General features: G+C 33.7%; 2 protein-coding genes across 3 annotated transcripts; one reads left to right on the forward strand and one right to left on the reverse strand.

The window, feature by feature from the left end:
- Positions 1-3,070: 3,070 nt before the first annotated feature.
- LOC132144998 (cilia- and flagella-associated protein 20) lies at positions 3,071-6,868 on the forward strand. 2 transcript variants are annotated; one of them, XM_059555652.1, is made up of 6 exons: positions 3,071-3,549; positions 4,902-4,981; positions 5,105-5,216; positions 5,293-5,481; positions 6,526-6,636; positions 6,720-6,868. In XM_059555652.1, the coding sequence occupies exons 1-6, from the start codon at positions 3,466-3,468 to the stop codon at positions 6,720-6,722; spliced, it is 579 nt and encodes a 192-aa protein (XP_059411635.1). In that variant the 5' UTR covers positions 3,071-3,465; the 3' UTR covers positions 6,723-6,868. The 2 variants fall into 2 exon arrangements, with proteins under 2 accessions (XP_059411635.1, XP_059411634.1); XM_059555651.1 differs by having other exon boundaries at positions 3,074-3,549; positions 6,717-6,868.
- Positions 6,869-7,915: 1,047 nt separating this feature from the next.
- On the reverse strand, positions 7,916-23,163 carry LOC132144996 (diacylglycerol O-acyltransferase 1-like). The gene is made up of 17 exons (XM_059555650.1): positions 22,844-23,163; positions 20,338-20,425; positions 15,175-15,215; positions 13,667-13,752; positions 13,455-13,507; positions 12,660-12,765; positions 12,327-12,455; positions 11,665-11,739; positions 11,432-11,535; positions 11,332-11,370; positions 11,200-11,241; positions 9,967-10,011; positions 9,509-9,621; positions 8,571-8,636; positions 8,368-8,455; positions 8,194-8,256; positions 7,916-8,116 (listed from the first exon to the last, which is right to left on the reverse strand). The coding sequence occupies exons 1-17, from the start codon at positions 23,026-23,028 to the stop codon at positions 7,967-7,969; spliced, it is 1,473 nt and encodes a 490-aa protein (XP_059411633.1). The 5' UTR covers positions 23,029-23,163; the 3' UTR covers positions 7,916-7,966.
- Between the last annotated feature and the right edge of the window lie 746 nt (positions 23,164-23,909).

Below are 23,909 nucleotides of genomic sequence, written 5' to 3' on the forward strand. Positions count from 1 at the left end.
TTATGTGATTGTCTAATGGGTATACCAATGATTTTAAACTTCAGACAAGTGCCCCCCCATGAGAAAGTAATCGTTTGTCAACTACTGTATGCCCTTCCAGACTCTGTCTATGAAGCAAAGCGAAGTAGCAGAGTTTGGTATTACCAGGCTATACATCTACAGGTGCTGGTCATATAATTGGAATATCATCAAAAAGTTGATTTCACTAATTCCATTCAAAAAGTGAAACTTGTATATTATATTCATTCATTACACACAGACTGATATATTTCAAATGTTTATTTCTTTTAATTTTGATGATTATAACTGACAACTAAGGAAAATCCAGTATCTCAGAAAATTTGAATATTGTGAAAAGGTTCAATATTGAAGACAACTGGTGCAACACTCTAATCAGCTAATTAATTCAAAACACCTGCAATGGCCTTTAAATGGTCTCTCAGTCTAGTTTTGTAGGATACACAATCATGGGGAAGACTGCTGACTTGACAGTTGTCCAAAAGATGACCATTGACACCTTGCACAAGGAGGGCAAGACACAAAAGGTAATTGCAAAAAGGGGCTGGCTGTTCACAGAGCTGTATCCAAGCACATTAATAGAGAGGCGAAGGGATGGAAAAGATGTGTTAGAAAAAAGTGTACAAGCAATAGGGATCGCTGCACCATGGAGAGGATTGTGAAATAAAACCCATTCAAAAATGTGGGGGAGATTCACAAAGAATGAACTGCAGCTAAAGTCAGTGCTTCAAGAACCACTACGCACAGACATATGCAAGACATGGGTTTCAGCTGTCGCATTCCTTGTGTCAAACCACTCTTGAACAACAGACAGTGTCAGAAGCATCTCGCCTGGGCTAAGGACAAAAAGGACCGGACTGCTGCTGAGTTGTCTAAAGTTATGTTCACTGATGAAAGTAAATTTTGCATTTCCTTTGGAAATCAGGGTCCCAGAGTCTGGAGGAAGAGAGGAGAGGCACACAATCCACGTTGCTTGAGGTCCAGTGTAAAGTTTCCACAGTCAGTGATGGTTTGCGGTGCCATGTCATCTGCTGGTGTTGATCCAATGTGTTTTCTGAGGTCCAAGGTCAACACAGCCATATACCAGGACGTTTTAGAGCACTTCATGCTTCCTGCTGCTGACCAACTTTATGGAGATGCATATTTCATTTTTCAACAGGACTTGGCACCTGCACGTGCCAAAGCTTCCAGTACCTGGTTTAAGGACCATGGTATCCCTGTTCTTAATTGGCCAGCAAACTCGCCTGACCTTAACCCCATAGAATATCTGTGGGGTATTGTGAAGAGGAAGATGTGATATGTCAGACCCAACAATGCTGAAGAGCTGAAGGCCACTATCAGAGCAACCTGGGCTCTCATAACACCTGAGCAGTGACACAGATTGATAAACTCCATGCCACGCCGCATTGCTGCAGTAATTCAGGCAAAAGGAGCCCCAACTAAGTATTGAGTGCCGTACATGCTCATATTTTTCATGTTCATATTTTACAGTTGGCCAAGATTTAAAAAAATCCTTTCTTTGTATTGATCTTAAGTAATATTCAAATTTTCTGAGATACTGAATTTGGGATTTTCCTTAGTTGTCAGTTACAATCATCAAAATTAAAAGAAATAATTTGCAATCAGAGTGTTTAAAATAAAAAAACATACCTTTCAGTTCACCAACAACTCCACTGACCAGTAGCTACTCTACAATAAGCAAATCCCAGCCGCGTCAGACACTTTTTGGGGTCTCCTTGAAACTTGTCCCATTGTGGTCAGTGCTATTTGCAGCGCGTTTGTTAATTTGCATGTGCTGTGAGGATTTGCAGCACGTTTATTAATTTGCATGTGTTGTGAGGAGTTGCAGCACATTTATTAATTTGCATGTGTTGTGAGGATTTGCAGCATTTCTTAATTTGAATGTGTTGTAAGGATTTGCAGTGCATTTGCTGGTGTTTTTTCAATTTGCATGTGTTTTCTTAAATTGCAGTATTTTGATCTCTCTCGGCCACCATAGAATACATACTAGTCAAAACTGAATAGTTGATTTCTCAATGACGGATCCCCATAGAAGTCGATAGCAAAATTTTTAAATGTGTTACTAGTAACAGTATAAACGTTACTAGTCACTATTGAATTAAGTACTAGTATTCAATAAAAAAGTACTAGAATCTAATAAATAAATACTAGTATTTAATCAATAAGTACTAGTATCTAATGAATAATTACTAGTACCTAATAAATAAGTACTAGTATCTAATGAATAAGCACTAGTATCTATTGGAATAATTCTAGTATCTAATGAATAAGTACAAGTACCTAATGAATAAGCACTAGTATCTATTGGAATAAGTACTAGTATCTAATGATTAAGTGCTAGTATCTAATGAATAAGCACTAGTATCTATAGGAATAAGTACTAGTATCTAATGATTAAGTACTAGTATCTAATGAATAAGCACTAGTATCTATTGGAATAAGTACTAGTATCTAATGAATAAGTACTAGTAACTTTACAAAATACACTACTACCTAAAGAATAAGCAGTAGTTAATGAATAAATACTAGTACTTAATGGAAAAGCTACTAGTATCTAAAAAATAAGTACCAGAAACATGAAAAAGATACTAGTAAGGTATAGATTAAATGTTACAACGGCTTGCCATAGTCAGAGCTCCTGCTGCTGTTGTCCTTTATCTGGGTTTGTTTGTTTTGCTCATGTGTGTCTGGGACTGATGTTTAGGTCATGAAGAACAGATATCAACAGATTAACAAAGCTGTTTGTAAACTCAAAACTGCTTGGTCATCATCTAGTCATCTGTGCACATCATAAAAGGAATTTTTCATTCTTTAATGCAATTATGTGCAATCGTCTACTGTTTCCCTACATTATCAATTGCCGATGTCATGTCACTCAAAATGGTTCTCTGTTTCACAGTCTTAAGCATCTAGGAATTAGTTCATTTCATAAATCAATGCAATGCAATTCAATGCAAAGTGGTTGAACTAGTTGTCACGGTGCATCAGTATTTTCTATAAGACTTTTTTTGTAAATGTGTCCTAAAAATGTACGCACGAGGATAAAGAGATGTCCTCTCTGAATATTATCTAATTGTTTTAATAAAAAGCTCTTTTAACACCACTGGGATCATAGAGTTCTACGTTACTATAGCAACAGCCGTGTCAACACGAAAGGGTCCGACGTGACAACCAGATCACGTCACGTCTCCTAGCAACTCCCAAATAAACTCAGGCTCGTCAGTGTCGCTGTTGAGGATTAATTAGACCAGACGCGATATTTAACGCGTTATTAAGTTTGATATTCGACGGTTACTTGATGCATACGTGTGTTTGTTGTTTGTAAAGCGGAACCCGAGGTCTGGAGTCCAGAGATCCAGCCGGACGCGTTCACAGCAGAGTAAACTGTGAATGGTGTGGAGTCATCTGAATTAAAACCGCAGGATTATGTTCAAAAACACATTTCAGAGCGGCTTTCTGTCCATCCTCTACAGCATCGGCAGCAAACCCCTGCAGATCTGGGACAAGAAGGTGAGCAGACGGCGGGAATGATGCTAGATTGACTGATGGAGCTCAGCTGCTGCTGATGCACCGCTAACTGCAATCACATATTCAGGCTAGAATGATGCTCGAGTTTACACTTCATCTGCTTTAGGTGTGAAAGATATAGCCTCGGTAACGTTATACACATTCTTGCAAAAAGTACTATGATATTACCATGGTAACAACATACCATAATGATACTGTTATAGCATTCTTTCAAGTAACTTACCTAAACAGTATTATAGTACCGGTATATGCTTTAGTGTTTATTAATTAGTTATTATTATTTTTCATTTATTTTATTATATTTCAGTAATTTATGTTAAAGATTTAGTTGTCATCAACTTGAAACTACATGAAAACGATAATGTTTCCTTGGCAAGTAGCTGAAATTAAAAATTTTAGTTTGTATATTCTGTTAATGGTATTTTATTCTAAGAAACAAAAAATTATATTATTTTTAATGGGTATAGTTTTAGTTATCCATAATTTTTTCATCTTTTAATTATTATTAATTATTATTATTTTATTTTTTCTATATATTTTTGTTATTTTAAAACTTCAATTTAAACTAAATAAAAACTATAAATGTTTCATTTGCACGTAGGTGAAATAATTTTATAATAATTGTAAATAATAGTTTTTTTTTTAAATATATATATATATATGTGTGTGTGTGTGTGTGTGTGTGTGTGTGTATTTATGTATATATATATATATATATATATATATATATATATATATATATATATTTCTGTTAACAGTTTTTTATTTTAAGAAACAAAAAATATGATTATTTTAATGGGTCTAGTTTTAGTTATCCATCATTTTTTAGTACATCTGTTAATTTTTTTTTTTTTCCATTTTGTAGTTTTTTTGTTATTTTAAAACTTTTAACAATTTTGTTAATTATTATTAAATATTATTATTTTATTTTTTCTATATATTTTTGTTATTTTAAAACTTTAATTTAAATTAAATAAAAATGAGAAATGTTTCCTTTGCATCTAGCTGAAATATGAATTTTTGTAATTTTATTTTAGGTTATTTCAAGTAACACAAATGATTTTTTATTTATTTAATGGTTTTAGTTTTAATTAACTGTAATACCCCTGATATATATATATATGAATTATTTTTTAGTATGTATATATAGCTTTTATATTATTGTATTATAATGTTTATTATATATATATATATGTATATATATGTGTGTGTATGTATATATATAACATTATATATGTTAACTGAAAAAATGCATTCTGTTATAACCTGAAGGATAAAAGCTAATAACCTAATGGACAGAGAGGTTGATGTAGACATTAATTATGCTGTTGCAGGTCAGAAACGGACACATAAAGCGCATCACAGACAATGACATCCAGTCTTTAGTTCTGGAGGTGGAGGGGACGAATGTGAGGTGAGTCTGTCTCACACACACACACACACACACACACACACACACACACACACACACACACACACAATCATGATCAGACCTGACCCATGTGTGTGTGTGTGTGTGTGTGTGTGATCTCCACAGCACCACTTACATCACGTGTCCCGCTGACCCCAAGAAAACCCTCGGCATCAAGCTGCCCTTCCTCGTCATGATCATCAAGAACCTCAAGAAATATTTCACTTTCGAAGTTCAGGTAGAGAACCGGTTCTTCAGATCAGTCAGAGTTGATTAGTGATGTCAGACATGTGTGACTGTGTGATGGTCTTCAGGTGCTGGACGATAAGAACGTGCGGCGGAGGTTCAGGGCGAGTAACTATCAGAGCACGACCCGTGTGAAGCCCTTCATCTGCACCATGCCCATGCGGCTGGACGACGGCTGGAATCAGATCCAGTTCAACCTGTCTGATTTCACACGCCGGGCGTACGGCACCAACTACATCGAGACGCTGAGAGTGCAGGTGAGAGGCTGACCCAGGGTATTTTAGGTTATATTTGGGTTATTAGTTTTTTTTTTTATTATTCCTAGAACATGTGAGGTGACCGTGTTTTATGTGTTGTGGCTCCAAGGCTCTGGAACTCACTTCCTTTAACATCAAAAGCTATGGGTTCTGTAGGATCTTTTAAAAAACACTTTAAGACATCTTATTGGACAAGCTTTTAATTAAATACATTTGACTACTTATTTCAGCACAACATCAAGAGGAAAAATATAAGAAAATCTATTTACATAAAGTGTGCTATTTTGGGACTAACTCTAGATGTACTCAATTGCTAGATTTAACAGCTGATTTATTGTTTATGTTTATGGTAACTCAGGGTTGTTAAAGTTAGCTAAATAAAAACTAAAACTATAAAAACATGTTTGTTACTCAAACATTTACGTTAACTAAAATAAAAGGTATAAAAACTTTTTTTCAGATAGTTTCCAAAGCAACTTATAACTTCAACCGAAATAACTATAACTTAAAAATAATTAATACAATAAGAAAATAGGAAAAAAATCTAATAAAAAATATTTACCCAACAAAATTATTAAAATGTAAATTGAAAATAAAAACTAATTCAATAATACTTAACACTGCAGACAGTGTATATATATATATATATATAGTATTACAATATGATAAAATGTAACTATATAATATTTAAGCATAATTTAAGCAGCAGAACATATCAGATTTGTTTACATCATAATTTCTTTGTATTTCAGTTGACTTAATTGTTTAGAAAATAATAATTTGTATAATATAGATTTTAAAAATAAGATTTATGTACATTTATATTTAAATAAAATAGTATATTTATAATATTTTATTTGCTCTCTCTCTCTCTCTCTATATATATATATATGAAAGAACAAATAGCAGTGCTTTTAAAATCTGCCAATACAAAAATAATTTCTAATGTGAGCAAACCTTCATGATCGAAGCTGTTATTAGAAATAGCTTGAAACTAAAGCCGTCAGACTGATGATGATGATGATGGCCGTCCTGGTCTTTCAGATTCACGCAAACTGTCGCATCAGGAGGGTGTATTTCTCCGACCGGCTGTACTCCGAGGACGAGCTCCCCGCTGAATTTAAACTCTATTTACCAGTACAAAACAAAGCAAAGGTGAGCTTCACCAGGCCTGCTCATGTGCAGAATCATGTTTTTCTATCGGTGTGTATTAATCTCGTGTGTTTTCTCCACAGCAGTGACACAGCAGATGGGATTCCTTCATTTCCTCTCTGTTTTATCTGCACACGTTCATATTGGATGGTCTTTTTGTTGTTTTTCAAGTGTTGTTTTGGATCTTTGTGATTGGTTTCCATCTGCTGAATAAATATTTTATATGCACAAAGTGTACCCTGATCTTATTCGCATGTGTTATAGCGACATACAAAATCTGAACAAAGCCATTTTCTCTAAATATTGTCACATCATGTTTAATGCACAACTAGATAAGCTGATGTTTGAAAAGATTTATTAAACTGGAACACGAGCTGCCGAAACTGTACAGGGAAAAACTGTAAAATGTCTTCAGTAACAAACTTTGGCTTTCTCAGGAAAAATCAGCTGGTTATTAAATCTGTCAAATGTTTTGTAGAAAGGTACTTCAAATGTAATTCAAAAACTCTTCAAACAAGTCTGTTATCACACCTGATTGCAGCAGTTACAGTGGAATAAATTCAATTTACATCTCAGTATTATCATAACCATGGTCAATTATGAGATCCAAAAATACACACACAAATAATGGGAGCAAGCACCACAGCAGTCGAGATGTTTTAGCTAGATAATCAGAGAACAGAATAATTATTTCTGTATTATCTCTTCACAGTATATGAGAATATGTTATCTAGGACATCTTTCTTGGCCCTATTGCTGCTTGAATCCCATTAAATCACATCTAAATAACACTGCTGGCAATTTAAACAGAGCAACATGAAATTTTGGCTTTAATAATTTCGCAGATTCATGTTGATATGATCTATTTAAACTGAAATTTATCAGCAAATATCAAAATCAACAAAAGCAGTTACATTCTTTAAAATGTTGACAAACGTCATGCATTTCTGAACAAAGTGAATCAGCTCAAAGATTCAGTCAATCACACCAAAGCAACAGCACGAAGAATTAAAAAAACAACTTAGATTTATATTGCGGACACAAATGAGTTCCCTTCTGAAATGCATTTGGAAAAGTACAAACACTTTGGATTTTGCGCCTCTTTGAATTGATCACCTTAGTATGAAAATGTCAAGTATAAAACATTAGTGAGAAGGCATTGCAATGATGTGCTGCTCTGGCTCAGCTGTGTTAACATCAGATCGTACGTTATAAAACTCTCCAGCTCGATTCTTTCAGATCACATTTGTCTGCTGAAGTCCGTTAAAAATCTAATATTTCCCTTTCTCAAAAAATATATGCATTGTGTTTACATTCAGCAGATATGGTTGTGTCATGCCGCAGTGCTCTCATAATGCAGCACGTAATAGTCGTGGACGTACATGAGCACGGCGATCGGCTGACCGATGATCAGTGACATCCAGACGGCGGCGTTGCCGTAGTTTCCCCTCAAGAATCGGCCCACAAGATAGGCCAGCGGGATCTGAAACAGGAAGTAGAATGAGAAATGAGGAATTTTATTTGATGCTCAACAAGCAATATTGAATATTTAAGACTGACCTGTGCCATCATTCCCAGAAACGCCCAGAACCGAAACATCTTTAGAGGAACACTCACTAAATACTGGCAGAAATGACACAAAGCAATCAGGACTATTAAAGAAACAGGAAAAGAAAAAAACAAGTCTGACATGACTGTAAATTGTAGTGTAGGAATGTAAGTGTGGAATGAAACCTCATGGAAAAACGCCGACAAGAAGAACACGGCTAACTGAGCGGATAACTTATTCACTCCTTTCACCAACATGGGTTTATAAAAGTGTCTGAGGAGAGACAGAGAATGAGAAATCAATGAACAAACTGCACAACACAAACTATATGTAATATGAACACAAAGCTCAACACATAACACATAAAGTGATGATAACCCCAGCTCACCGCAGGCACCACTTATGAACAGGAATGTTCCAGTTCGACCAAAAATACGGAATCGTTTCAGAGTTCCTGTGAACAAAAAGCTCATTAACTACTACACTCTGGACTATACAGTGTGAAAACTTTTTCTCATGAAATGCATCTGCAAGCTGTTTTATGTCTGTAATGTGATGCAATCAAAGCAAATATGTACAGTTGTATATGGATCATGCACAAATAAAAAAAAAGTGACTCCAAAAGTAATGCATTGAGTAAAAGGCCCATTGATTCTAATGATAGCTATAAAATAAACAACGTAATAAATATTGTTTCTCACAATTCAGAGTGAGAAAAGTGAGAGAGAAAATCAGAATTCAGAATGCAAGTTTACATCAATTTGAAATGAGAAAAAAAGTCTGAATTGTGAGAAGAAAAGTTGAAATTAAAAATTGTTTATTATTTTATTTTGTTACAGAAACAGGCTTTTATATCTTTGGAAGAGGATAAGAAAAAATAAATGAAACCATCTCGAGATTAAAGTCATTAAAATTTGAGAAATACTTTTGATAAATTTCAAGAAAAAAGTCTAGATAAAATGTTGAGATTACAGTCATTCAATTACAAGAAAAAGTCATAAATTGCAAGAAAAAGATTAAATGAGATTAAATGTTGAGAAAAACTCATTAAATAGCAAGAAAAAAGTTGTTAAATAGCAAAAAAAATGTAGAAAATGTTGAGAATAAACTCATTAAATTACGAGAAAAAAAGTTGTTATATTTCGCTAAAAAAAAAAAAAGTTTTTGAAAAGAACGCTGTCAATGTTTTTGTTTTATGGACTTCTTCTCTCCTCTATTCTCATAGAAGATATTAGTATAGTTATCATCCTTGGTGTAAACAGACACTTTATCACACTGCAGGTTTAGCTAGGCGTAAATCAGCTCTGGACGGAGGAAGCCACTCACCACCAGTCGCGGTAAAACTCCCGGTCTCCGAACTGCATGAGCTCAGCTACGAAGTTCATAGAGGAGTGGAAATACCAATAGAAAAAGATGAGCCAGATAAAATGATTGGGCACCTGTAAAGGGACAGGGAGAAGGGGCGGGGCTTGTGCCATTAGACACTCTTGAGGAGGAGGGGCCACAGACATGACATCATCCAAAGTGACAGCAGCTGTTACTATGCGAAATTCAAGCGGCCTGGAATGCTTAATTTTGATTGGTCAATCATGGCATTCAGCATTTAAATGTTCTGGGAAATTCTGAACTGTATAATTCGGTTTTCAATATTGTTTGTCAATTTATTTTTGATTTCAAGGGCCACAGTGAAAGTCGTTTCAGCAGCACCTGCAAAAGCTCTAGCAACAAAATTCCATCCATGACAACAACAGCATCTGTCTGCAATGGTTTCTCTGGACACTTACAGCGAGCTTCAGAAGACGTTCAACGATTCTAGAGAAATCCATGTCCTGTTTAAAGAGACAGAGACTCCATGTTCAATCAGTGCATACAAATGAGAAATTGATAAAAACAACATGCTAAAGATGTTTTTCTGTATGCCTAACCAGTACCAGTACTAAAGTATTTAAACCCTGGACCACCTTGAATTTAAAAAAGCATTTTTCTGTCATCTGATTGATAGTTTATAGTTTTTAGCAAGTGAAAAGTATCTTTTAGTATCTGTATATAAATGTCCACCTTCAGCTCATGCTTTTTGTAAAGTAATCATAAGAATAACTTTTAAATGGTTAGTAACATTTCAAGACAAATACTGGACTGAAGCAACTTAGATTTACTACATCATTTATGATAAAAATCATGTTCAAATGTGAGTCAAATATGATCGTCAGGCTTTTTTGAGGAACGTAATTGTATTGCATTACACATATGTGACCATGGACCACAAAACCAGTCTTAAGTGTACATTCTTTCAAAATTGAGATTTATACATTATCTGAAAGCTGAATAAATAATCTTTCCATTGATATATGGTTTGTCAGGCAATATTTGTCTGAGATACAACTATTTGAAAATCTAGAATCTGATGTGTAAAAAATCTAGATAGTGAGAAAATCATCTTTAAAGTTGTCCAAATGAATTCTTAGCAATGCATATTAATAATCAAAAATGAAGTTTTAATATATTTCCGGTAGGAAATGTACAATATATCTTCATGGAACATGATTTTTACTTATTGTCCTAATGATTATGGCATAAAAGAAAAATCAATAATTTTGACCCATACAATGTATTTTTGGCTGTTGCTACAAATATACCCCAGAGACTTCAGACTGCTTTGTGCTCCAGGGTCACATATGGTTTGATCATAACAGTAAGCATTTAAATCTTATCATATAAGACATTACTGACTAATGTAGAGTGATAGCTGGTATTTATATTATTTCATGTCAGTGGTCTGGCATATCTTTGCTCTGTTTGAGCTTTTGAACAAAAATGAGGCATTTGTTTTTCTCCATATTCTCACTCTATAATACTATATGAGCCATAAAATCCGGATGTATCAGATATGATACTAAACAAAAACCCATATGCAAACTCTTTTTTTTTTGTCTAAAGGTTCAATAAACTGTCCCTTTAAATAATTAGATTTTTTCTGACTATTACTTTATATGTTTGAATTTACAGGGCGCTTCTACCTGAAAGGGTTTCATTGAGTTCTGAATCGTCGGAACCATCCACTATTAAAAAATAAATAAAAGTCATTAAAAACATAATGCCATATACTGTACACACACAATTAAGCTCTATTAAAATGACTCGTTGCATACCTGCTGCATTAATCCAAGCATTAACTGCATTAAAAACACCTGCAAAAAAGACATTATCAGAAAGTGCACACTGTAAACGTGAGTCTCTGCTGTCTCTCACCATCTCGAGCAGTCGGCGCAGTAAGAAACGCTTCCGTATCCGCCGAGAGCGCGGGAAGTTCAGTTCGTAACACAGAGTTGGGACGAAAATAAAATAATACATGTCTGTAATTAAATACATTTCAATTAAATGCATTCTTTATTAATTCAATTCAAGTATTTGAACTGATATTTTAATTACAAGTGAGCTGATATTCCTTGTTAAACAGGTTGAGTTGTTGTGTAGTGACTGACCTCTGTGTGTGAGGTTTTCTGGATAGCTCACATGTGTGTATTCAGTCGTGCCATTAGCTTTGTGCACAGACGGGCCTACGGGAGAAAATCAAACATTAACACACACTGAATACATTCAGATATTCTCTGCCAGGAGAACAGCCACAACAAGTATAACAACAGGACTCACTGATCAAATATGAAAATTCATCACACATTTTTTAATTTTTATGCTGATGGTGAAGCTGCATTAAATGTGCTGTTGTTCTGTGCCCAGCATGTGGCAGTACAGTACAGCATTAGTACTCATGCTCAGACTCTGAGCAAACCGAAAGAGTGCAATGCCTCTCACATCTCAGTCTGTTTGTACAGATTCAGACAAACACTGAAAGCCCTTCACAGCAAACAACAGATGAGAACATACAGGGTTTATGAAGCGCAGGTGCTGCAGGAGGACAAGCGGCAGGTATTACTGCTGCAAAATAAACAACTGGATGCAAAGATTAAGATTTGTGCAATGATGCATTTCACAACAATGACTGTGTACTGTATCTAGAAGCATTCATGCACAGAAATGCATGTGAATGTTAGAATTAGCTTGACATCAGATATGAATGCATGAGAATGCATGATGAAAATGTGAGTTTGTGTGTGGTTTGTGGTGAGGCTGGAGGGTGACTCACAGGACTGAGAGCGGCACAGGGTTCGGGCTTTGGCGTGTCTGATCTCTCTACACCATTTGTTGACGTCTCTGTATGAATACAGCTTCAGGAAGAGAATGGTGAAGACACTCAACGCCAGAACACTACCCACTGAAACACAGCCACGGGACAGAAATATATTTCCAACATGCCAACAAGGATTACATAAATAAAAACATAGTATTATAGTTAAACCCACAACCAAATCACATGATCAGAAGGTAAAATCTGCCACTGATAGAGGTTTTGGTAGTTAATACATAAGAAAACTACTTTTTCCAGTAAGATCGAAGGTTGAAGGTGTAAGTGTGATACCTGGGGTTATAGAGGTCAGGCTGAGAACTGTCCCGGCCGGGACAAATAACAGAGCTGCAAGATTGATGCAGTGGAGGAATGTCCCGGTGCCCTCGGAGATGATGCCCTGGAAATTCAATTACATGACTTTATTAAAACAAACCAGCAATGAAAAGCACCTGTGCTAACAGATATACATTTAACCTGCAATACTCAAATCTTGTCGGTGGAATCTCAGGAAGAAATCCAGCTGTAGATCATATTTCATCTCCAATACAAACATATATTATAAATGCAAAATAAATAAATAAATGTGAAAAATGTATTACATTTTTTAAAAATATATATATTTATATATAGTTTTTGTCAGATTTATTAATTATATATATATTGCATAGATTTTGTATTTTATATAATATATAATAATAATAATCTGAATTTATATGGTAGATTTTACATTTATGTTCTACCATCATTTAAATTTAGTTTAGTTATAAATATATATATATATATATATATATATATATTTGGGGTTTTTTTGCATTATAGTAATGAGGATGGGATATTTAAACATAGCAATACAAGAATAAGATAAAAATGTGCTTAACTGTCATGTGAATTATGTCATAATGCAAAGAAAACCTTAAAGGTAAAAAAAAGAAAAAGCTTTGTTTTATTGATACTATTTATTTGTTTTTTAAATTTTGAGGTAAAATGTGATCTGATCTGGATTCTGAGATTCACTCTTCAGTGTAACTGGTTATATTTGTAATCCATGACTGTAATCACACAGTTCATTCCCAGCATGCAACTCACCACAGAGAGCTTTCTCTCTATGTAGAACGCTGCCATTATAAAGACGTTGGAAACTGCAAAAGCAAACAGATTAGACACAGCATATTGAAGTGGATTTTTATGATCTTACATTATGCATGACAGAAAGTGTAAATGTGGTGTGAAATGATGTCTTCAGCTTGAGCTGATCTGCATGTATCTGCTGTAGGTCACAAAGCACACACTCATCATACCAATGATCAGGCACAGAGACGGCCAGCTGTACGGGTCCTTCAGGAAGAGAGAGATGATCTGGATGGGGTCCACCAGAACACCATATCTGAAGACGAGAAGAGATCACGTCATTAAGATGCATTTCTAATGAGAAACTGCACGTTTTCATGTGTTAAGTAAACACTGCCTTCAATTTTTCATCATACTGTATATACATAAATTCATGTATATAATATATAGTTATATGAATAACATTTGTGGATTTAAATCAATAATCAATTAAAACAAATATTTATAAAATAATGTATCAAAAAGTGACATTTACACACACACACACACACGCACACACACACACGCACACACACACACATATATATATATATATATAACAATTGTATAATTTTATTTATAATAAATGATACATTTACATAAAATATAATAATAAATAATACATTTTAATATTTACAATAATTTATAATAATTGCATGGTACATTAAATCATTCTATAGAGAAACAGAAAGATTTTTTCATTGTGACACGTATATGTATGAATGTATAGGAAAATATATGTGTACATAATTTATATCTTTTATAATATAATTTATAAAAAAAATAGTATAACAAATGATTTTATATATATATATATATATATATATATATATATATATATATATATATATATATATAACATTATACTATTTAATTGAAATAACATATGACAAAAATTTTAATCTTTGTAATTGGAATGGGATTTTTTTCTTAAAGCAGTAATGAGAATTGGTGGAAAATGTGTGTAAATGTGTGTCATTAAAAAAAAAACGACAATGCAAAAAAAAAAAAAAAAAGCTATGCAATGCAAAAAAAAAATATTATTATTTTTTTTTTATACAAACAAACAAAAAAATTAATAAGTATGACTGTATTGCTTTTGTTTGCTATTCAAAGCCTCACATTTGCTAGTGCTAATGTTGAATAATGTTGAATAAATAGTGAGACTGGGCTGAAAAATCCCAGAAGCCAAAGCTTGTGCATTCAACACCTGGTAGAAACACCCATCAAACTGGAGAGTTTCTTCATCATTAGTGAAAGTGAAAGTGAAAGTGAAAGTGAAGTGACATTCAGCCAAGTATGGTGACCCATACTCAGAATTTGTGCTCTGCATTTAACCCATCCGAAATGCACACACACAGAGCAGTGAACACACACACACACTGTGAGCACACACCCGGAGCAGTGGGCAGCCATTTATGCTGCGGCGCCCGGGGAAAAACTACAGTGTCTTTCTCCAGAGGGACGAGCCCAGCGATTAGTGCACTATATGCTGCTCTGGATAAAAGTGCTTGCTTAATGACAAGTAACAAAAGACATGCATTTAGTTCCTGCCGGGCACAGTCATTATCTGTCTCATTCAGACGCTTCAGCTGGATCATTAGCCAGAAATTAGTGAGTCACTGAGCGTGAGAAATCAAATTAGCATAGCTGCTTTATTTATGAATTAAGCAACAAATGATGTTAATGATATACTTACTTTATAAGGTTCTCCAGGACCAGCCGTGCATTGGACAGAACCTGAAACACAAACAAATGAACCAATCTAATGCATCTGCAGCTCATTTGTATCCAAGCCTACAGACAAAACGAAAGGAAACGAGTTACACTGGAGGACAACTGATGTTTAACTCTATAAACAGGATGATTCAGGTGGTTTTGTCACATTTGTGTCTGTTTGGTAGTGTATTTTTTATCAAGATGCAGCAATATTAAGCGTTTGCTCATCTGGATGATATGTCGATAAAACATTCCTGGTTGGATAAAAAACCAAATGACTATTCAAATGGCTTAGTAGTTTATTATTGCATCGCATATCTTCCTGTCTGCATTTTCTGTTTCTTTCAGATTTCACAAAGCTAGTCAAAATATGCAGTTTTCAAAACTATATAATCTAACTTGAATAAAAAACTGCATGTATGCAGCAACTCTGTTTGGATCGTGATTAAAATCCTGCGGTTGCCTCGAAGCAAAACTTTAGTTGACTTATATTTCTTTAATTTTGTATCATTTATTTTATTTGACATTTCAATTTCACAAAGAACTGTGCCACATTTTGACTGAGAAATAATAAAAGGTTATTAAGTTTTTAAGTTATGCACCATTTCATTTATAATTTGTCTTAAATCACATTTTGTTAATACAATGGTGAGAAAATCATATTGTGAAATCAGTATTGTGAATCATATCGCATCGTGAGTTGAGTGAATCAAAGTCACTCCTACTTGTAAAACGAAAAGCTGCATGTTTCTAAAAAACAAATCTATCTTTAAGGCATTTAAACTTAATACAGTTGCTAAAATATGAGTCTATAATCCATAACAAGCTGTTCTTCCAGTGTAAAAGTCCATCTCTTGCTGTCCTCTCACATCAACATCCCCCCACATATCTGTTTACAGCTGTTTTGTAAAACTTTTAAACAGTGCTTGATCGGTGCATACTTTTCTCCTGATTCAGACGAGACCAGTTTTACACTGGAAAAAGCAATATTATTGATAGAGGATTCATATTTTAGCCAGAAGCAAAATTTTAAAGATAATAAAACAATAAAATAAAACAGCAAAAACCTTTTTATTGATGGATTTGTTTCTTATAAACGCAGCTTTTCACTTCACAAGACATTAACTGATGGACTGGAGTGCTGTGGATTATTGTGATGTTTTTATCAGCTGTTTGGACTCTCATTCTGACAGCACCCATTCACTGTACAGCATCTATTGCTGAGACACTGATGCAATGCTACATTTCTACAAAACTGATGAAGAAACAAATTCATCTACAGCAAATATTAATATTTTTAGGTGAACTATTATCATATGTAGATTTCTAAAATAGAAAGACGGATGTTTCCTTCCAATGATTGTGTTGTATCTACCATAATATTGTTTTTACATATTGTCACTAGCAGAGAGCAAGGTCTACAGCACAACAATATAAACAGCTTCAGATAAAGCACTCCAGTCTGACAAACACATCTGACCTCTGACCTTTTAGAGCAGTTTTCATGCTTTAGGTTTCTGCGCTCGTATTTCAGACTCAATTACTGAAAATGAACTTCTTCTGAGTGTTACTTCAGCTTTATTTAAACCAAATTCACTGTGATTTGGTCATTTTATTCATTAAAAGCATAACAAAGCACCTGAAGGCTTTAATTTTTAATCAAAACACAAGGCCTGAAGACTTTGAACCACCATCGATAATATACGACAGAAGAGGATTTGCTGAAAGACTTTCTCATTCCAAAGGCCATTTGATTAGATTTGCGTCGGGAAAGCTGCCAGACTCAACCCTGACCTCATTAAAGGCATATTGCTAATTGATTTAGCACATAGATCCATGCTCGGGTAATTGCTTAAAGGCTGTGGGACTCTGGTTCATTTCAGCACAAACACACACACACACACACACGCTCTTTTCCAAAAGACTTGCCATTGACTTGAACCCTCAAATATTTAGACCTAATTTTAAGATTTATATATTTGAGTTGCACATAAAATTTCCATCCATTTGGATCGCACAGTTCTAGATAAACTAATAAACGTAATGTGGTGTATATTTGACAGTCATACATTAATGAAAGAGGTCAGATTTCTGCACTCAAAAAACATGGCTTAGTTCATTTATTAACCATTTACATCGATTCTATTGATATAATTATATTTTCAAAGTGCATTTATTCAAACCAAGCAATATTTCATAGTTAAGATGCAGCAGATTGAAGCAAGTTGGATTTATTGATGAGAAACAGATAAACCTGGTTATTGTGCATTTGAAACACAATCAGTTTCTTAGAATTATTACAGAAATCTGACCTGTTTTCATTTATGCATGAATGAAAAATGTCTTTCTCTATGGAGAGACGAATGAGAGTTTGACTTTCAGGACCCTGCTGTTGCTCTCCATCTATTTCCTCCAGCTGAAATCACTCAAAAGCAGTCGCCTTTCTACTGGACTTTCATAATTATCCATTAATGGATTCAAAGCATTTGAGGATATTCCATGGGAATATGGTAAAAAGAAAAAATGAAGTCAAAGCTAAATCCCACAGAGAGCGTCGATGTGATGGCTTTTCAAAGCGAGGATTAACTGTGATTTGCTTTCCATGGCTCTGAAGATGCTGCTCCAGTTTCTCAGCGGTTCAGGGTGAAATAGATGTTTATTTTTAGAGGACGGGTGACATTTCTGAGCGTTCATTAAACTAATCCCAGGAAGTGTTTGAATTTTCATTACAGCAGAGGAGAGAAACTCTAAGACTCGGCCGCTCGCTCTGACAGACTGAGATGGACTTGAAGGACGGTTTGTCTTGTGATTGACACATCATCATAAGTGACGTCCCTGTAGCATTAGCGTATACATCCTCAGCATATTAAATGTCAGAGTCATTGATACTGTATTTATAGACTGAGATGGAGCTGGCAGGATCTGTTAGTGGGTCAAAGGTCACTCTAGGACAGCCAAAGGTTTTCAGCAAAACACTTTCCAATCTCCAGTGAGATTTATTTTATGCAGCTGCTATTATGGTATGTATATATATATATATATTATGATGTCTTACAACGGTATAGGTCCAATAAACAGTGTTGTTAACTAAAACTAAAACTATTAAAAATCATTTTTGGTAAATAAAATAAAATACAAATATTAGATTAAAAACTTAAACAAACTAAAAAACCTTACAACTTAAAAAGGGGCTTTGCAACTAGCTGGAATGCATAAATTAAGGTTGAAGTACTAAAATTACTAAATCTCTAACTATTAAAATTATTTTGGGTAATTGAAATAAAGCTGAAATATAATAAAAACAAATATTATATGACAATTTGTAAGTTGCAACTTAATTTTTTTTTTAAGTTACTTTGGAAAAGTAACTGAAATAAGTTTAGGTTGAAGCTAAAACTATTCAAAATCATTTTCAGTCACTGAAATGAAAGGAAATAATGTAAAATAATGAACTAAAATAAAATAAAATAAAAAATAAAACATCAAACAAAACAAAATAAATATTAGATGAAAAACATTTAAGTTCACAACCACTAAGTTTAAGTAGAGTACTAAAATTACTAATATTACTATTAATATTTTTTATTTCAACTAATATGGAAATAAAACACATTAAAGCTAAATAGAAACATTTAAAAAAAAGGCAAAATCACATAACAAAATTACTCAAAATTAATCTAAAACTAAAATTTAAAAGCTAATCCAAAATATTTACAATACTGTAATATTATATAATTAATACTAAAATCAAATCAAGCTGAAATCAAATAAAACATAAATATTAGATGAACAAACTAAAATGTTGCTTTGGCAACTCCCTGAAATGAATAAGTTTAAGTTTAAATTACTGAAATGACTACAAGTGAAAAAAAATTATAATAATTTAAGCTAAATACATGTACATAATGAAATAATATTTAACAAAATTACTAACTAAAATGAAAAGGATAAATATAAAAAAAATCTACAACATTATATTATATAAATAGAACTAAAATAACACTTCTGATAAGACAAAGTTATGCATGGTAATTTTTGTTATGAATTTTTTGTCAGTTTTGTCTCTTTGACACTTAACACAAAATGAATGCATTAAGCCTCTAACAGCGAGTAGAACGTGATGCATGCTGCTTGTTTTGAGAGGACAAACAGACAGACAGACAGCAAGAGAGCGCGGAGGAATAAACACCCTCTGGGTTGAACTGTACGGTTTAATGTGGGAATCGAGGCTGTCACAACAACTTGAGCAAAACTTCAGTCACTTCTCACTGTTTCCACTGCAGAAATCTGACTCTAACTCATACGTCTGGCATTGTGCTGCGTGTCACATGATTATACGAGACCGGAGCCGAGGATAAAGGTCAAATTCTTACTCGATTCAATCCTAGTTCTCAATAGCCCAGAATGAACTTGACGCAACTGACCGCGATGAAGGGCATGATAAGACCGAAGCCATTCAAAGGTTCAAGTCCAACTGAGTGACAGTGTTTATGTTCAGGTAACAGCGAGGGCCTAAACATGGCACTGACATAGTCATCTTACAGTACACTTCCAAAAAGTCTTACTTTTACATGCTTTTTCAAACCAATAATGGCTTGAATGTGGGTTCTTCATGGTAACAGATTTGTAGAAGTGTAGCATTGCATCACTTGTTTAGCAATGGCTCCTCTGCAGTGAATGGGTGCCGCCAGAATCCACAGCACTGCAGTCCATCAGTTAACATCTTGTGAAGTGAAAAAGCTGCATGTTTGTAAGAAACAAATCCTCAAAGACATTTTTAACTTTCTTCAGACTAAAATACGAGTCTTATCCATAATATTGCTTTCTCCAGTGAAACAGTCAACTCGGCTGAATCAGGTGAGAAATACACACAGATCAAGCACTGTTTACAAGTTAAAGTACCTTAATGATGAATTTGTTTCTTATAAACATGCAGCTTTTGGCTAAACAAGATGATATTGATGGTGTGGATTACTTGTGGATTACTGTAATGTTTTAATCAGCTGTTTGGACTGTCATTCTGACGGCACCCATTCACTGCATTGATGCAATGCTACATTTTTCCAAATCTGTTCTCATCTAGAGCAAACATGGGTATTTTCTGGACCTGTAATATTGGACATTACATGTGCTGGAGACTTACCAGCATGACCACACACCAGTTAAGGATTCCTCTGTAGTTGCTGTAGCCGCTATTGGAGCTGAGCAGCGACTCCTGCAGCTTATGGCAGCTGAAGAGACAGACAAAATGAGTCAAGCAGTAGCTGATTACATGCTTTCTACCAATAAGTTGTGCATATGCATTTCTGATCTGATATACAGCTATTAAAGGCTTCAGACTACAGCCCAGAAAAGTATTTGGACACTTAAAATATCTGAACGTCATTGCAACCAAGTGTAATTTGTTTTAAAGAAAGAAGTTCCTGCAGCGTTTGAGTGCATTTACACTCAATATGATGCAATGACATTTAGACATCATTGCATCCCTGACAATGAGTTTATACTGTAAAACACTGATTGAGAACAAGTAAATGTTGAAATGGGTGACGAAATGCCAGAGTTTGAGCAATCTCACTCTTAATGTGTTCAAGTGTATGAGGCGTGATTTATAAAGGTTATTAAAGATTGCGGTCATGCTGATCTTATTGATTTTATAAGTGATTTCATTTGACAACAGCTCATTACCAGGAGTGGCATTACCTGAAGAGATGTCCATCAGTGTTGTTAATGTTAACTAAAATGATTCAAATAGCTCTTGCTACTTCTAAAAGCTGAAATAAATATAAATATTAATATTAAAGAAAAATCTTAAAAGTTAAAACATTAGAAATGATGACAACTAAATGAAATCAAATGAGCTTGAAGTACTCAAATGAATAAACTTTTTATAAAATTATTAAAAATACAAATAAAAAATATTAAGTGTAAAAAAATAGAAGATGAAGTACCAAAATTATAAAATCTACAAAATTAAATCAATTTATACATTAAAATAAATTAAAATATATAAACAAAATTATTTATTAACATAACAAATGACTGAAACTTAAACTCAAATTACAATAAAAACTAAAAGTATAAAGAAAAAAGTAAATTCAAAATAATAATAAAAACTAACACTACACCGCTCGTGTCCTTTTATATACAGCATACTGCAAACATGAAGATTATTACCTGAAAATACTAATATCTATATTAAATATGCGTGTACAGTATATATTGTGCAGGAAGCAGTATGCTAGTTGTTCTGAACGTGTCTGTTCTGAACCTAACTGAGTTTGACACATGCACTGAAAGGAGAACTAGCATTACACAAGTTCTTTCACTTCCATCCTCGGTTTAGGAGGCTTGAGGAAACATCATGATTAGCCTTCAGTGCTTTTAACACTATGGTCACAGCTTCAAAGCCAAACAGACCAGAGTGACCCATCAACTGAAGTGAAATACTGTACAGTATGTGACCGACTGCTGCTGGAGCTATAATACTGTGATTACTCCATGTGCTCGCTTACCATTTCTCAGTCCTCATGTCCTTCATACACTTCCCTGCACATCTTCAGTGTGCACATGAAGGTACAAAGCATTAAATAAACTTGTATAGTGCCTACAAAATGCTGAATGTATTAGCAACTAAATATATGCATACAGAAAATGTTTAACAAAACTGAAATCCATATGTTTGTCATTGGTTACAACTAGAAAGTAAAGAAATATGCATTGATGTATAAGAATTTTATATCACTATGATCATTTGCGAGTTGCAACCAGGCAACTTAGATGGTTTGCTTTAAAAGTGCACTTGTGCTGTCTTTTAAATAAATGCACTTGCTTTGGTATGTCTAATAAACAGTGCTGTTTTGAATTGGGCTAAAACTATTAAAAGTAGTTTTCGGGAATTTTAATAAAGCTGAAAAAATATATGAACATAAGATGAAAAACTTATACTTTAAAAACTTTTTAAATCTCTTTTGAATTAAAGTTTGCCTTGGAAAATAACTGAAATAAATCAAAGTACTAAAATTACTAAAATGAAAGCTGAAATATAAAAAGCTACATAAAAATAAGTTTGAAATATAATAATTTTAACTTAACAAAATTAGTAAACCTTAAACTAAAATGAAAATGAAACATTTTAATAAAAATACTACAATAAATAGCACTGCCAATATGCCTCTGCATATATACAGTATATTATATTGTTAATATTATAGTACATTATGAAATCACTAGGGAACATGTCTAATAAAGTGATGTTATTGTTAACTAAAACTCTCAAAAAAACAGTTTTCGTTAAGTGAAATAAAGCTGAAATAAAATAAAGAATATCAGTTGAAAAACTTAAAAACTCATACTAAAGTTCAAAAATGATAATAATACAATAATAAAACAATAATACAATAAAATATAACATTGCACATAACAAAATTGCTAAAACTTAGACTGAAATTAAAATGATAGCTGAACATATTGAAATAATATTGCATGAATGATAGGAAACTAAAAAGCCATAGGCCTTCATCCCTGTACACGTGTCTGTACAGTAGCATCATTCTCGAGATCTATCGAGATTCTGGACAGAGAGAGAAGAGAAAGAGACATGTGGCTCATATATCAAGTCAAAAACATTGTAGTTGAATAACACATCTTACCTGAAGTCGTGGTCGCCAGCATCGCGGTGATTCTTGTGTTTATTCGCGGGTGTGTCGTGTCTCTGTCTCTGCTCTTTCTCCTTCACCTGTCCGCTGAGCGTCTTCTGATGAGCTCCCGCCGCGTCTCCGGAGATCGTGCTTCTCCGTTTGTGCTTCAACGAGCCCTTCTCGCTTCTGTCGCCCATGCTCGCGGTTATGATCAAGCAGACAGACCCGTCGTCTCTGTCATGTTCTTGCCGTTTCGCCGAGCTTTGATATCAGCGCGCTGAATCGAACAGGACGCGCGCGGCACATCAAGCGTTGCGCAATGAGCGCGCGACTCCAGATGCACCATGGCACAGTTTACTCAATCAATCATAAAGCCCCTTTTAAAATCATCTCCACGATTTGCCAATAGTTTGTCATAAAACACATTTGCTTGCTGTTTATACTTATAAAGAACTTTGTGTTCGTTGGTGATACAATATATAATATATAATTATTATTGTTTTAGCTATCCAATGGATACAATAAGATCAATTTGGAAAGTTTTTATAAATCTGACAAGTTAGGCCTTACTAATGAAGACACAAGTTCAGGTTACAATAATGCACGTTTTCCATTTAGTATTTGCCCTGTTTGTTGTAGGCTATTTAGAAAACCCTATCAGGAAATATACTTTGCTTTATCTTTGATATGATACAGACATCGGATTGTCTAATATATTTAGACTTATTGCACAGAATGTTCTGAGATTACAGTGTGTGTTTTTTTTTGTGCCCTGTTGAATAATGTTGTAATCCAAATTATGGTAATGATGATCATTAGTAGTACATTTAGAAGTTGCAGTGTTGTTATTGTATTAAAACATTATTTATTTTATATTTTATAATATCATATATTTTTTTGTAGGTAATTATTATTATTATTGAAATTATACTTATTTATAAATAATAATTGCTTCTCTATAATATATATATATATATATATATATATATATATATATATATATATATATATATATATATATATATATTCTCTATAATATATAATATATATATTCTCTATAATATATAATATATATATA

This window comes from Carassius carassius, chromosome 8 (assembly GCF_963082965.1).
Source record: "Carassius carassius chromosome 8, fCarCar2.1, whole genome shotgun sequence".
NCBI classification, from domain to species: domain Eukaryota; kingdom Metazoa; phylum Chordata; class Actinopteri; order Cypriniformes; family Cyprinidae; genus Carassius; species Carassius carassius.